This window comes from Macaca nemestrina, chromosome X (genome assembly GCF_043159975.1).
Source record: "Macaca nemestrina isolate mMacNem1 chromosome X, mMacNem.hap1, whole genome shotgun sequence".
Classification (NCBI taxonomy): domain Eukaryota; kingdom Metazoa; phylum Chordata; class Mammalia; order Primates; family Cercopithecidae; genus Macaca; species Macaca nemestrina.
Genome location: NC_092145.1, coordinates 7,968,879 through 7,985,124, shown reverse-complemented (window position 1 = coordinate 7,985,124; position 16,246 = coordinate 7,968,879). Strand labels below are relative to the sequence as shown.

The window sequence follows — 16,246 nt, the reverse complement described above, 5'->3', positions numbered from 1 at the left end:
ATGGTCCTGCAGGCAGGGAGAAACCACTGAAGGGGAGAAACACATACAGAATAAATTTGAGTAAGAAGCTTAAATCTCCCCAAGCCCTTTTAAAATGAATTAAGTTAAAAAGCCTTTGGGTTTCTTTATGCTTTGTCCTATTCTTCTAATTGTCCAAAACAAAAGCTCTCCTTTTCTGTACCTATTAAAAGGTTAATTTTGTAAAATTACGGACAGTTTGCTGATTAAAGAATTCTTGATGATTGGCCATTTTGTTCTGTCTTTGTGTAGATTATTAACAATTGTGTCATCAGATTTAAAAGATCTAAACCTCTGGACTTTATATATTTTTTCTATAAGTGCCTGTGAGATTGAGAACTTAATTCAACTCTAGTAACTGGACTTTTTAGTGTTGTTTGCAGCATATGATTGTTAAAGAAAGTTTAGTATATTTGTGTGTGTGTGTGTGTGTGTGTATATATATATATAGACTTGAGGTTATATTTAATCATTGACTATTGGTATTCTTCTAAGATTTTAAGGAGAAAAAGGTAGTTTACAACATGTGGCTGATATATGGTTCTGGAACAATTTTCTTAGTTTTCAGTAATTCTATCCTAAAATGTACGTCCAGCTTTGCACTCACCACCACATTGTAATTTTCAGTATACTTGTCTATTTTTTGAGATGTTGAAGGCTATGCAGCAGTTTTTTTCTTGTTTAGTGTTTTAGCTATCTGTGTCTTTAGGGTGTAGCACATACAAGGTGGCAATATAAATGTGCTTAATGAATAAATGATCTTCAAAAACTGACCTTCATTTGAAGTTCTGTTTTATTCATAAACACATAAAACGTTTGGTATCTCTGTAAAATTTGACTAGAAACAAAAACTATATTTAAGCTCAAGTTAATTTAACATTTTTTCTTACACAGGCATTTGTAAAGGATGTTCATGAAGATTCAATAACAGTTGCATTTGAAAACAAGTAAGTGTCTCGTTACAGAATTTTAATGATGAGGTTCTTTAATATTTTATGCTAATTCTACTCGTCATTTTTTAAAAATTCAAGTCTAGTTTGAGTGCTTGTCAGGAATGGATCTTCATGTTACTGACTTAGAAGTTTCTGAACAACTCAGTATTAAACTAATGGAATGACTGTTTCTGCTAATGACCTGAAGGTCCATTATTGTATGATATTGATCCTTACGTTTTAATTACCTTGAATGTGAGGAAAGAAACCAGAGATTCTTGTGTATTAGTAACTGGAAGTTTGCATAGGAATATTTGTAAATTTTAAAAAGATAGCAATGAAGGGATTCATGGGTATTGCTAAAAAGCTGTATGTGAGTTCTTTAACATTAAATCTAAAACTGATGGTTTTAGTTGTCTAGTATATTTTATGGAAACAGTCCTGTTTAGCCATTATCCGATTTTTTTATGTTTCATGTATTCAGCAATAGCAGTAGCTGATCTTTTCTGCTCTCTTTTGCTAGATGAGGAAATAAAAACAGTCATAGGCCTAGGAATATTAACTGTATGGAAGCATCAGTAGTATAGATGTTAACATTTTATTGGAGAAGACAAGTCTCTTGACTAAATTTTTTGAATGCTAATAAAGGCTATTTTCAGGGTAGCTGTTTAAGATTGTAAAGTACATATAAACTCCTTAGTCAAAGTGTAGATGTGGCTGTGATCTTAGGATTTTTACTAAACTCTGATGGATGGATAACAGTTATCGTTTTTTTTTTTTTAGCTCTTATGTAACAAGAAAATTAATAATATATCAAAAGCAGGCTGCAAATCTATAGAGACAGAAAGTAGATTAGTGATTGCTTAGTGCTGGGGCTGGTAGGGAGGCCATAGCTGAAGAGTACAGGATTTTTGTGTATGTGGCAATGAAAATGTTGTAAAATTGACTGATAATTATTACACATAACTGTAAACCTTCTACAAACCATCGAATTGTACATTTAAATTGATGAATTATATGATATGTGGATTATGTCTGCTAAAATGTAGTATGTGACCCAGGCATACTGAGCAATAGATACACACATCTTGCTTCTAAATAAAAATAATAGTTTAAAACCAGGCCTGTGTTTCAGTGTCTAGAAAACAAATTTTGTAATTGAACTTAGCAGAGTCTTTTGGCTAGCAGTAGGACAAAGTAGTATCCTTAGATGCCTGAAACACATGTAGGGGGACAGAGATAAAAAGATCAAAAGTATCTAACCCTATTTCTGGCTCTGGACTAACAATCACAGACCAAAATACAAGTTTGAATAATAGAATACCTTTCCCTGAACACATAAAGCCAAAAGTTTTAGTATTTGTCTCTTTGCCGTTTCATGTATCCATCGCCATACAATAGACAACAGCATCATACCAACAGAGGAATCTTTGATAACTTGGAGGGTATTTTTTTCTTACAATTATACACTTTATCTGTTTACTTACATCACTAGGTAAATGCTGTTTCCCATAAAGGGAGAGTTGTCTTTATTTGTTACTCTTTTAGTTTTTCGTAGTCTATAATCTGAAGTATTAAGCAAACACTCATTTCCTCTATGCATTTAAGAATTTGTCTAGTTTATACATTGATTTATCAGATCACTTCTTTTTGGTTTTCAGTCAGATTTCTACCATAAACTTAAAATTATTTCCTCTTTGGACCTTCTAATTATTTATCTCCTATACCATATGTGCATGAAAGTTTCTCTTCAAGCTCTTTGTCATCCTGGGAGTTTGAAATAGATCACTGATTTTTAAACTTGTGTTCATGGAGTATGTTTGTGATACAACACTGGGTTTGAGCACATCAATAGGATTTAATAGGTCTCTACCGAAGTAATCTCTTTGCTCTTCCTTGTGTGTTTCCTTTTTGGTTTTCTGTTAGAAACAAAACGAAAACAGTGTTTTGTAGAATGCCAGATTGTATTTATCCTTTCTTTCCTTTCAATCAGGAAGAAGCTCCTGTTACTGATACCATATTGTTTTAGGTGCTTTGTTTTTAGGTGCTTCCTAAACCTTCCATAAAGCATAAAGCTGTTTTCGTATTTCACATTTTTTAATAAGGAATTTGAATTTTTATCTGTATACACTTAAAATAATTATTTATTTGGAACCAAGAAGTTATATTATACATTACTATATGCCTTAAAATCAAATTTAGCAATGAATCCGTAACATCTATTAGGTATGTATAATAACTCAGAGGAGGGTTTAGTTAATTTAGGCCCTAATCAGATTTCCACAAATTCTGACTTAATATTTGCCCTCTTATATAACAGCTCTTCTTTAAACAAAAACGAGTACTTTTCTCAATAGAATTTTACTAAGAAAGCTCTTTGGTAAAACATTGACATTATGCATAGAACATATCTCAGTATCTGCTAATGAAGAACACCAAAAAGAACCCAGATGTGACTGCTCCGGAAGTTGAATCCTCAGCGTTTTTGCAAAGTTTGTCTTTTAATATTTTATATATATAAAAATATATATATATATTTTAAGACAGGGTCTCACTCTGTCATCTAGGCTGGAGTGCAGTGGCATGCTCATGGCTCACTGTAACCTTGAACTCTTGAGCTTGAGCTATCCTCGCACCTCAGCCTCCCAAGTAGGTGGGACTATAGACACATACCACCACACCTAATTTTATTTTTTAAAATAATTTGTTGTAAAGATGAAGTCCTACCTTGTTGCCCAGGCTGCTCTTGAAGTCCTGGCCTGAAGCAGTGCTCCCACCTCAGCCTCCCAAAGCTCTGGGATTATAGGTTTGAGCCACCGTGCCCTAATATTTTGTATTTTTATGGATATAAAAAATAATTTGGTAACTTTCAGAGTTGTTTAATATCATTTTAAATTTAAAAACATAGGCAACTTAAACTCCTATACGCTGTCTCCATCGGGTTTCTGTGGTTTAGGAGACCCCACCATCCCAGTGCATGCTGATAACGTCATACTGATCAGCATCCAGCTACCCACAGCAAGAACTGACCACCTCCTGGGATCTAAAATTTAAAGGGGGAAAAGTGAGTTGTGAATTGCTAATGTGCTGACAGCCCCATTTTGCTTGGGAATTAGAGGGCAGTTTTTGTGGTCCTTGGAATGTGGTTAAAATTCTTCTGCAAGTGGAAGTATGTTTATATTACTAACAATTACTAGTACTAATATTCAAATATTGAAGGAAATTTCTGTTGTGGACTTATGTTTAAAGCTTTTAGAAGTTGAAATTATTGGAAAGAAGACTTGTTTTGAAAATCATAATATTGCTGTATTGTGTTTAGAGAAATATTCCAAACGGGAGTAGGCTGCTGTGCTGCATGCAGACTTTGCTGAAATGTTACTATATTGCCATTATGTCCCACTCAGCAAAAACTGATGATTTTAAAGCTTTTGCTTCTTGAAAGTAGAAAAAGAGGGGTCACGCTTAACCAAAAGTTGATGGCAGAGTGGTCACTGTTTCAGTTAAACATGAAAAGCATGTTAAATAATTGTATGTTTGCTTATTTATAGCTGGCAGCCTGAAAGGCAGATTCCATTCCATGATGTCAGATTCCCACCTCCTGTAGGTTATAATAAAGATATAAATGAAAGTGATGAAGTTGAGGTGAGTTTTCCCTGCCATAAAGTCATTTAGCACTGAAGGAGTGGGGTTATTTAATTTATCTGTGTGTGTGGGGTGTGTTTTGTTTTTTTTTTTTTTTTTGGATACCTTGTCTTTAACACTGTTTAAATTACTTTGAGAATTACAGTTGAAATGGACATGTGCTTTTGACTGACTCATCTTATTAATAATTCAAAATGATACATGATGCTTACATTTGGCTATTTGAGCAGTACTCAGAGCATATATTTGAAAGTCACTGCCTCAAGTTCCTTTGCCCACTAGTAATTCTTTTCTCCTTCCCTTAATTTCTGAATCTTTGAATATGTCGTTTGTTTACAACTGTGTCCCCATTGTAAGCAAAATGGGTTATGAAAGTTAATTTTACACAGGAAAGAAATCATGCTTTATTACAGAGTAGTATACTAGAATTTCTTTAAGTAGCAGTGAATCTTCTTGGTGTATTTTTAAAAACCTACAAGCTTTAGTTAATACATATTAGTAAAATCTCTTTTTCATAGGGCATATCGTGAACTACCTGCTTATCTCCCATTGAGCTCTTTGACCAAAATGTGCGATGGAGATCTAACATGTGAACAGAAATGTTGTGCTTGTGATTTCTTTCTCCATTAGAAATTGGTTTTGTATTTAAGGCACTAACAGTGCCTTACATAGTTTGTGTGGTATCCTGTCTCCTTTGTATCCTTTCACATACTCCATTTTGAACTGCTTCTCTTTTTTTTCCACGATAATAAGCATAATGCCTTACTATTAGTTAATAGTAGTTGCCGTTCCATGAATATTTGTAGTATGAAGGATGTGGCTTAGTAGACATTTGTGCAGGTGAGGCAGAGTGGTTCTAAGTCCTGTCCTTCAGTTCTTTATTTTTATTTTTTTATTTTTATTTTTGAGATGGAGTCTCACTCTTGTTGCCCAGGAGTGCAGTGGCACAATCTTGGCTCACTGCAACCTCTGTCTCCTGGGTTCTAGCGATTCTCCTGCCTCGGCCTCCTGAGTAGCTGGGATTACAGGTGCCCACCACCGCACCCAGGTAATTTTTATATTTTTAGTAGAGGTGGGGTTTCACCATGTTGGTCAGGCTGGTCTCGAACTCCTGACCTCAGGTGATCCACCTGCCTCAGCCTCCCAAAGTTCTGGGATTTACAGGCGTGAGCCACCGTGCCCAGCTGGTGCTTGAATTCTTATTTGCTGCACTAGGTAGTAAAGGTGTAGCAAAAACAAGACAGAATCTTCTGCCTTTGATGAAATCACATTCCAGTGAGGATAGCTAATGTGACAGATGTGAGTCTTAACAAAGAAAAAAAAAAGGGAGAGAATGAAAGGTGATATAGGGCAGGATTGCTGTTTTAGAGAGTAGTCAGGGAAGGTCTGTCAATGTCCAGGCCTGTGTTTTTCCCTCTACAGTTTTAAAGTGGACATAGGATAAAGTGTTATTTATTTTCCAAAAATGTAAGCAATCTCTACTAGGTTTAAGCAGCTGGGCTTGGTTTTGCAAGGGATCTTAATAGGGAACAAAAACACTTTGTATCCTTAGCTGTCCACTTCCCCAGGAGACTGTAAGCTCTCTGAAGGCAAGGCCCAGGTCTTTGGTCTATATTAGGAGTACCCAGAATTTGATGGAGAGATGAAAGGGACTTTTTCTCCCCTGCTTGGTCACTTGACAAATGGGGACCAATGAGATACCATTGCTAGGATGACCTCACCGATTTGCTGAGGTAATTTCTGTGGCTAGAGTAGTTGAGAAAGATGGAAGCAAGAGGGAAAGGTATGTTAAGTTGTATTCAGTCACTGTATTGTGTGATCATTAACTTTGGTTGTAAAAGGGAGGCAAGCTCGAGCTTTTACTCACTTGTCACCCCTAGACTCTGTACCTTTCTTGGCCTCTTGTCCTCATCCCCCTTGTCTTTCCTGTTTCTGTTTTCTGCTTCTGAGTATCTCTGTCTCTCTCTCCATATATACTCTATTGTCTCTTTTCCTGTTAACCTTGATTTGTTAGGGTCTTCATGAAAGATTCCATGCTGTACATCTTAAGTGAACTTTAAAGTGGTCACCAAAGAGATGAGTTAGAAGAACTGATCTGCAGTGTGTGACAGACCAGGAAGGTGATATCCAGAGGATTGCCACCATGAAGTTGTCCGTTTTAGTGAAGAAGAAGCAGGAGACCAGAGAGTGACCAAGGATCTGTCCATTTAGTTCCAGGAGATGTGAATGCCAGAGTGGTGTCCTTAGTGGGCTGAATGTTCAGTGGTCTTACTTATTTAGTGATGAAGCAACAAGACAGTAGGGCATGGTCAGTAACTTTCAGTCAATTTTTGGTTACTAGAATAAAACAAAAATAAGTTTATACATTTTGAGATACATTTTTGTAACTCGCTGAGTACCCAAGGAAAGTGTGGTTGTATTAGCGTCTATTTTCAGAGCACTAACTATTGCTGAATTAGAACAGAAATATAGGAAAACTGATTTTTACGAGGAGCTTCAAAGCAATCTCAGGTAGTTTCTGATTATGTATCTCTGCCTAGGGGTACATAGAGAGGGTTACAATTTGGTTAAAGATACATGACGTGATTTTAAAGACACCTAGGGGCATTTTAAGAAAATTTCCTCGCTGTCTGATAATCTGCAGATTTCAAAATTATGTTAATCATGAAATATTCTGTGTTGTAATTTTTGTGTAGGTGTATTCCAGAGCAAATGAAAAAGAGCCTTGCTGTTGGTGGTTAGCTAAAGTGAGGATGATAAAGGGTGAGGTAGGAAAATGCCTATTTAGTTTTTTTTCTTATACTATTTCCTTTTTTTAAACCCAGGTTGTACATTTCCATATAGATTTCTATTTTGAAGTAATATCTAATTTTGAGTAATTAAAATGTTTTCACTATTTGTTCAGTATGTTTCAGTTGGTTATAAATTTTTTCCCATAGATAATTTATTTTAAAATAACTGAATAGGGAGAACGTCTTACTCTTCTTACTCTTACTTTAAAAATTGTAATTAGGAGTGACTTTTATTTATTTCTCAGTTTTATGTGATAGAATATGCAGCATGTGATGCAACTTACAATGAAATTGTCACAATTGAACGTCTAAGATCAGTTAATCCCAACAAACCTGCCACAAAAGATACTTTCCATAAGATCAAGCTGGATGTGCCAGAAGACTTACGACAAATGTAAGTTGATACACAAGAAATGCTGAGAACTTGGAAGTAATATGCAATTAGTTTAAAAGAATATAAATTTTAAAATACTAGAAATTGATTTTAAATTTGGTGGACTTTGGCAAAAATGGTTTGGTTTGCAAGAGCAGTGGGGGAAAAACTTATTTAGCTTTTCCTACTTATAGAATCAAGGCAACCTTGCACTTGATTAAACTTACTTGGCTACACACATGGCTGATGTACATAATGTACATTTGTTTTCTAAACTAACTTTGTTCATTCTAAGATTTAAAAATGGATCAAACAAATGTGATAATTCTGTCATAAGTCACAAACTAAATTATAGACTAAATAATTTCTCCTGTTTTTTTCTCTTTTACCTAAAATGTTTTCAGATAAATGTGTAGTAAGTAGAGCCAAAGAAGCTTTAAAAAGTCATCTCATCTTACAATCCTTGATCTGGAATAATGATTAAAGACTATAGAAGAGATGCATTTTTTTTTGCAGATTTTATCAAGTGAATACAGTACATTTGATTTGGACATGTTGTTGAACATTAAATTGCAGTTCAGAATACATAGAAATCCTCCCTTTTCTAGAGATTGTGTATGTGTGTAAATTTTTGTGCCTTCTGGTTCATATGTTTCCTTCTCTCCCTCAAGTTGTTTAGCAGTTTCTTACCCCATTCTCCATGATGTGCTTATTTCATATTGCATGCCTGTATCAAAACCTCTCATATGCCCCATAAATATATATACCTACTATGTGTGTGTGTGTGTGTGTGTATATATATATACATATATATACACACACACACACACACACACTATATATACCTACTATGTACCCACAAAAACTAAAAATTAAAAAAAAAAAAAAAGAGAAAAAAAAAAGGCCTGCGACAAGAAAAAAAGAAAGAAATCAGTTACCCTGTAGGTAGCTATCTCCAAAAGTTTTCAATAGTTGACTTAAGAAAACTACTGACTTGTATGTAACTGAAATCAGGAAACCTGTAGTGTAGAGTGGTTCCCCTGAGTATGTCTCCTTTGGTAATCTAAGCTGTACTTCAGAGATGTACAGAAAAAGGAGCTAAGCTTCTAAATGGATATAGCTTATTTTGCGTAAATCAAATTTAATATGAATCCATGATTCTTACACATGTAAATCTATCTGCATTTATTTATGTCAGTAGTTGGTAATTATTCATCTTAATTTTTTTTTTTTTAATTTCTAGGTGTGCCAAAGAGTCGGCACATAAGGACTTTAAAAAGGCAGTTGGTGCCTTTTCTGTAACTTATGATCCAGAAAATTATCAGCTTGTCATTTTGGTGAGCATTTTCGAGTTGTTTATTTTTGGTTTAATTCGTCTGGGGCAATTGCCTTAATAATAATGTTGTTAATTTAAATCATTTAGTCCATCAGTGAAGTCACCTCAAAGCGAGCGCATATGCTGATTGACATGCACTTTCGGAGTCTGCGCACTAAGTTGTCTCTGATACTGAGAAATGAAGAAGCTAGTAAGCAGCTGGAGGTATGTCACTTTCCCTAGCACTGCTTGTAAGGCTACCTAGGAACGATAACTGCATCGTTCTACAACTTGAATATGGGGAGCTTGTTATTTATTTACTGCTTCTTAACAATTCCTTAGGTTCTATAGTTGGAAAATTATACAAAGCATAATCATACTAAAGTTTCCATGCCTGAGGTTTCAAAATTCAGCAGCAGCTTATGTATATTAAGGGACTTCTGGTCCTTTCACTTTTACTAGAAGTTTATCAAAGCTGCTAATAAAATGAAGCAATGCTTCTTCCATATAACATGTTGTCATTAAAAATACTAGAGAATATTTAAATATCTAATCATATTCCTTTCATTATGTATGTTTATCTTTGTTTAAAAGGATATAGAACTTCTTCATTCTAATTGGTTGTCATTCTTTAAAACTCCTGTCTTCAGATTCCCGCCAGAGGCTATTTCCCTAACTTACTATTTCGTCTCTTAAGGTGCATTTTATCTACTTCTATTAATCCTCCAATAATTTTCATCACCATACATTTGTTTTCGTTGATAACTATCTGGTATGTCCATCCATTACTAGAGAAACTTAAGTGGATCTTAGAAGAATGTGCCAGCTCTACTATATTACTGTCAAATTCCAGAGTTCCTCATCATTATTCATTAGAAGGAAAACACCACACATTTGAAATAGTAAAGATAAAAAGGAGTTCCAAACTGCATTTTAAGAGAAAAGGTAGTCAAGACTGTGTTCTTATAAAAACCCTGTGAAATTTGCCACCTGCCAACTTGATGTATGATGCTGAACTCTTAGAAGAAGGGGAATAGTTTAATCTCCTTTTGCCACTTTGTTTTTTCTTAAGGCCATGGAGGGCTGTTTCACTGGTCTTTGCTCTCATTCTTTCTTGATGTCCCTGTGTTCACAATTTTGTGGTTTCTTTAGTGATTCTCTCATAACTTTTAGCCCAGAACTGCCTCCTTACTTTGATTGTGAATATTATGAAAATATACTCATATGCCTCTTCTTAAACATCAAATTATTCTTAAATGATCTATTATACTTTTGGCTAACCATTTATCAGTGAATTATCAATGAAAAAGAATGAACCAGATTAATGAACCAGGACTCCAAAAACATGACTTCTTGAAAAGTCCTAGAATTATTTTATAGATTTTATTACTCTAGTCTAAAAAAAATGGATATTGCACTTTTAAATTATTTATACTAGTTATATTCATTCATTCAAATTATCAGGTCTATTGAACAATGAGAAACTAGTTTGCATGTCTGTCTTTGTTCACTACTAATATTAAAGAGATTTACATGTTCCTATAAGAAATTCCCATTTTTCAACATGAGCCACTAATACGTTTGGTTTTCATTAATGGCATGCTAGAACTAAACACTAAATTTTGGTAATGGTATTTAAAGACAGTGATTATCCACAAGTTTGGGATGTCAGTGTAACTTAGTTTCGTCATCACTGAATATTTACAAGTGCTCATCATACTTGTGGATCCAGATCACAAGGTCTTACAGACTCTGGTCTCATGTTAGCTTTCGGATGCTTACTTACTTAGAGTTTAATTTTTGACATTTTTTGATTATTCAGTTTAACTACTGTACCAACAATTTTTGATTCCTTAGGTTTTGAGGGAGGTATCATTTTAATGTCATTTCACAACAGCGGACTGTTTAGACCACAGTACCTAATGAAAAATAGCACTATTTCCAGAAAATATATACTGATACCTTTTAATAAAAATGAAGAGAATAAAATTTTCTATAAAGATGATATTTAAACATTTTTTTTTACCTAAATAAGTAACATTGAGTTTGTCAGACCGAGTGAGCTGGTTTTTATTGGGGAACATTTGACCTGCTTCTTAGTTATTTTTTTTTTTTTTTTTTTTTTTTTTTTTTTTGAGACGGAGTCTCGCTCTGTCGCCCGGGCTGGAGTGCAGTGGCCGGATCTCAGCTCACTGCAAGCTCCGCCTCCCGGGTTCCCGCCATTCTCCTGCCTCAGCCTCCCGAGTAGCTGGGACTACAGGCGCCCGCCACCTCGCCCGGCTAGTTTTTTGTAGTTTTTAGTAGAGACGGGGTTTCACTGTGTTAGCCAGGATGGTCTCGATCTCCTGACCTCGTGATCCGCCCGTCTCGGCCTCCCAAAGTGCTGGGATTACAGGCTTGAGCCACCGCGCCCGGCCGCTTCTTAGTTATTATATTGTTGATGTCATTGGTTAACTAAGGCAGCCTTGCAGATAAGTTTTCAGCAGTTACCTTGGAAAATGTCAATAAGTTCTTTCCTATTAACAAAAACATAAAATGTCATAGACCTTTAGTAACCTAAAAAGTACTTAGACTGTGAGAGGTATTTTCTAAAACCTGTTAGTTTTTAACTAAAACTATTAAAAATTTATAGACCCCTCATATACAGGGTCAAGATAATTTACATGGCTGGCCTCAATACAGTTGTCATGATAGTTGATAAAGTGTATTTATCAGACGTGCATTTCTCTTCAGAGTTCAAGGCAGCTTGCCTCGAGATTTCATGAACAGTTTATCGTAAGAGAAGATCTGATGGGTCTAGCTATTGGTACTCATGGTGCTAATATTCAGCAAGCTAGAAAAGTACCTGGGGTCACTGCTATTGATCTAGATGAAGATACCTGCACATTTCATATTTATGGAGAGGTAAATATTTTACTGCATAGTTTTTTTCTTTTTCCCCAAAACAAGTATTTCAGCTAGCTAATCTTTTGTCTTAAAACTTTTCCCCTTTTATTAGGATCAGGATGCAGTGAAAAAAGCTAGAAGCTTTCTCGAATTTGCTGAAGATGTCATACAAGTTCCAAGGAACTTAGTAGGTAAGTCAGAAGTATCTGTTGACATATAGTACAAAAACAAAGTTTAGGTATGTTTTAGTTTATTTATGGTGATAGAATTCCACTTTTTCTCACTGGAGGGTATCATTTAATTGAAACATAGTCTTTGAAATATGGTCTGTTCTTCTAGCATACAAAAAATTATTTGGTAAGTATGATGTTTAAAGGTTACATTTTCAGAAGATATTCAAAAGAGATTGCTTTTCTAATTCAAACCTACTAATACCTGAAAGGGTAAATCTTGCCCAGCCTCCTTACTGTATACTTTTTATATCTTAAAATTAAATAATTTTTCAAAGTGAATGATATTTGGGGGCTTTATGATTTGAAGTAGATTTGTGTTTGATCCTTCTCATGGGACTATAAAATGATAGCATTCATTTTAATTATCTCAGGGTTGAAGATCTGAACATAGGTTACTTAAATCTAAAAAGTTCCAAAGCTAGAAGAAACTTCAAATGTCTCTGGGACTTTCTGCAAAGTCAATAGTAATTCTTCATTTTGACTTGAGTACTGTTTTATGACCAGCACCATCGTGAGTATCAGCAAATATTTAGGAGCTCTTCACCAATACTCCTAAATGCTGCAGATATCTTTAGTAGAACATATCAAAACCAGGTGCAGTTTTATCAAGAAAGCTACATATGTTTTTAATTTGTAAAATTGGGACATACTGCCTATATGTGTTTTATCTTTTAAACTTGAGATCATGGCCATTTTATATAAAGTAATACATTTTCTTTGGAAACTTTAAAGAAGAAAGCAAGGACTTCTCATACATTCTGTTTACGTAGTTTCGATGCTAATTTAGCCTGCTTTTTTGTCAGCATAGAATCATAAACATCTTCCTTGTCATTAACAAACACTAGAAATGGTATCTTCCAAAGAAAATTAGCTTGAAGATAAAGTACAAATAGTAGGGATATAATGCAGAAGTGTTAGCTCAACTGTATACTACAGACAACTGGAGAATGTGTTTGTAATGTTACTAAGGTAACTTGCATACCAATTGTATGTGTACAGAATGTATGCATAGCACAAGATAAAGTGGTAATCTCAAGACAGTCGGGTGATGAATAATATTTATTTTCTTCTTTACAGCTTGTCAAGCAGTTGCATACCTTTTGTAGTTAGAAAGGTTATTGTAAATTTAGGAATTCTTATGGAAAAAGAGCCGGTAGGTTTTTTTTTTTTTTTTTTTAATAGCAAATGAGTAGAGAATTGTGTGTCAGATTCATTAAAGTTGGTTTTGAAGGTGGCATGATGGTAGTGGGGAGAGTGCTTGGGCATTGGAGCTGGATCTGGATTTCAGTCCTACTTTATTCTTTGGTGGCAGTGTGACTGTGGGTCACTGTCTTAGCCCCCCTGAGACTTCTTTTTTTTACCTATCAAATGTGATAATAGTATCCACCTCATACAGTTGATGTGATAATTAAATGGGAAGATATAGTAGGGGACAATTCTGGACACAGTAGGGGACTCTGTTCTTCAGCTTATTCAAAACAACTCCATTTCAGTAGAACGGAATCATAGTAAATTGCCCTTTGGGATTTGGAAATAAGTGTGTAATGTAGAATTGGATTATTTGCTATTAAATATTAAAAGTAGATTCTACCTGTGGTTACCTGGAAAGAAGAGGATCTCAGAAATAACCAGAAAGACTGCTAAAGTAAATCAGCCTTGTTTTTGTTTTGTTGTTTCTAGTTAGTAAAATGAGATAATTCTGTTTTAGAGATGGTCCACTGCAACACTGGGAATGTTGGGAATTTTCAGAAAGCATTTTATGTAAGATTTTGGGCAAGGCAGATCTTTAGAGAGGTGTCATAATCAGTTTTGCATGCGTTTTGTTTGAGTCAACCAACATTATTTGTGATCTCTATTTTTCACAAACTCTCTTTAGTATATGCACTAATGTATCTTCTTTTCATGATTCTTCACTCACTCGGAATGAATTGGTATAACCAGTCTGCTATAGTTAACACACAGTACTTAGGATAGTTAAGACATTATCTTAATAAAAACATCCCAAAATCTCATTTTTCATTTTGGTAACTCACTTAGATCTTTATTAAAGTCGACATTAATTCATGAAAATATAAGTGTTGCAGATTAAAATCAAACAGTGTGAAGACTCCAAGTAGCTTCTCTCACCTCACCTTTCCCCTTTTCATTGTAGAAGAGCAGAAATAATTGACAGGACCTAGACCAAGAATCCTGATTTAATGGTGTCAGTTCTGTTCTATGACTAGTCAAAGAGTTTCTAGGGGTGAATGAGGCAGCCACACACGGCAAGAGTGTCAAAGCTATGCTCTGATTACAAGAGCCACAAGAATTTTTTGTGAGAAGGCTTTTCACTGAGTTCTTATCTAGCATTGGCTCAGAGCAAATTTTCGCTTCCATCTTTTCCCCCAACTTTGCCTTGAGCTTTGCCTTTAAAGGCAAAAAGGAAAACATGGAAGATGAGATGGTGAGGGCAAGCATTTGGTGGATGTGGCCAATATAAGGGTACTTAGGTACCTTGGGTGAGCCCTCAGAATCAGATGTAGTTCACATATACATTTCTAGAGTTAGTAATTCTTAAGTTTGTAATGTCTTGCTTTAACACTCATGTGCGATGATGCTTATGAAAGCAGCCATTTTCCAGTAATGTATATGATTGAATTTTACAAAATAAGGAAAATGATCAAGTACCTATTTTTTACTGGTACTTGAAATCTCAAGTTTTAATAGATGTTACTGAAAAATACTTAAACTGGTTTTAAGTTTTTTCATTGTGGTTTTGAGTTATCTTAAAGTGGGTTTTCTTAATCTTTTACTCTGTGACTAATCCCTTCACTTTTTAATACATTGCTAAAGTTTATAAGTAATGCACAGGAGTGATACTCTGTTAACACATTGACCTTGAAGAATTTGTATTCCTTTTGGATGTATGTATAGCTGCTTAAGCCACTTTCGAACTTAGATTATCTTTTATAAATGTGCCTTCCATACAGAATTCTGAAAATACCATGGACAAAGACGCAGATTTAAATCAGGTACAGATAAGAATGGAAAGTATTGAATAAGTGAATATATTTCCCATTATCTCTCCTTTTTTCTTAATTCTTTTTATAGAACTTTGCAGAAAGAATGATACATACCACAGTACCAGCAAGTTTAAAGCGTACCCTTTTGTGCAAAAATGAGAGGCTATCTTTGAACTGCCTTAAAAATTCAAAATTACCCAATCAGTTTGCAAGCATTAATCAACTCTGGTACCTGACCAAAGGAGTTTAAACAATGATGTCCTAATGAAACAGAAAACCAGATTAACCATCTTGTTGAAAAGAGTCTCTACTTTGGTTTTGAAATCTTACAATTCAATACGTACACATACACATAAAAATGTCTATCTATATGAATGTCATAGTTTACAGTAGGGCTGTGCTTACTGCTTTAAGGTATGTGTTTTTAAAACCAAACTTTATTTATTTATTTCTTAGGCAAAGTAATAGGAAAAAACGGAAAGCTGATTCAGGAGATTGTGGATAAGTCAGGAGTTGTGAGGGTGAGGATTGAGGCTGAAAATGAGAAAAATGTTCCACAAGAAGAGGTATGTTCCAGTACAAATACTTTGTGGCTTGTCTAATAGTAAAAGTTTTTTTTATGTGATATGTTGAAGACCTCTAATATGTGCATAAAGTAAATGCAAATATTCTGATTATCAAGCATGCCTGCTGTAATTAATGTCATAGTTGTAGATAATGGCCCCTCTCTGTACTCTAATGCTGTGAGTTTGGATTAGTCACTTTATTGAATTCCTTTTTCCTAATCTTTAAAATGGGTAGTTATAAATTTTTAAATATGAGACATACATCACTGGGTTGAGTGTTAATAACAATTTAGTAAAATAATATATATATATAAATGCTTTTTAAAGCACTTTGTAAATGTTAATGTTGCTGACAAAGGCAAAATTGGAACGTAGGTTTTCTGGCTTTTATCTTTTCACTTTTTTAGTTTGGGGATTGTGTAGTATATGTGTTTATTCTGTGTGCTTTAAATTTATTTCTGTGCTTAATATCTCTTCCCCATCCTCC

At 34.6% G+C, this 16,246-nt stretch overlaps 1 protein-coding gene across 11 annotated transcripts in view; it reads left to right on the top strand.

The window, feature by feature from the left end:
- The window catches only part of LOC105485069 (fragile X messenger ribonucleoprotein 1), a 38,805-nt gene that overhangs the window by 8,908 nt on the left and 13,651 nt on the right, over window positions 1–16,246 (top strand). For all 11 annotated transcript variants that reach the window (XM_011747269.2, XM_011747270.2, XM_011747267.2 and 8 more), the window contains exons 2-10: window positions 913–965; window positions 4,499–4,592; window positions 7,289–7,360; window positions 7,630–7,778; window positions 9,001–9,094; window positions 9,181–9,297; window positions 11,806–11,976; window positions 12,071–12,149; window positions 15,650–15,759. In XM_011747269.2, the coding sequence (XP_011745571.2) occupies window positions 913–965; window positions 4,499–4,592; window positions 7,289–7,360; window positions 7,630–7,778; window positions 9,001–9,094; window positions 9,181–9,297; window positions 11,806–11,976; window positions 12,071–12,149; window positions 15,650–15,759 (939 nt within the window). The remainder of the gene's footprint in view (window positions 1–912; window positions 966–4,498; window positions 4,593–7,288; window positions 7,361–7,629; window positions 7,779–9,000; window positions 9,095–9,180; window positions 9,298–11,805; window positions 11,977–12,070; window positions 12,150–15,649; window positions 15,760–16,246) is intronic.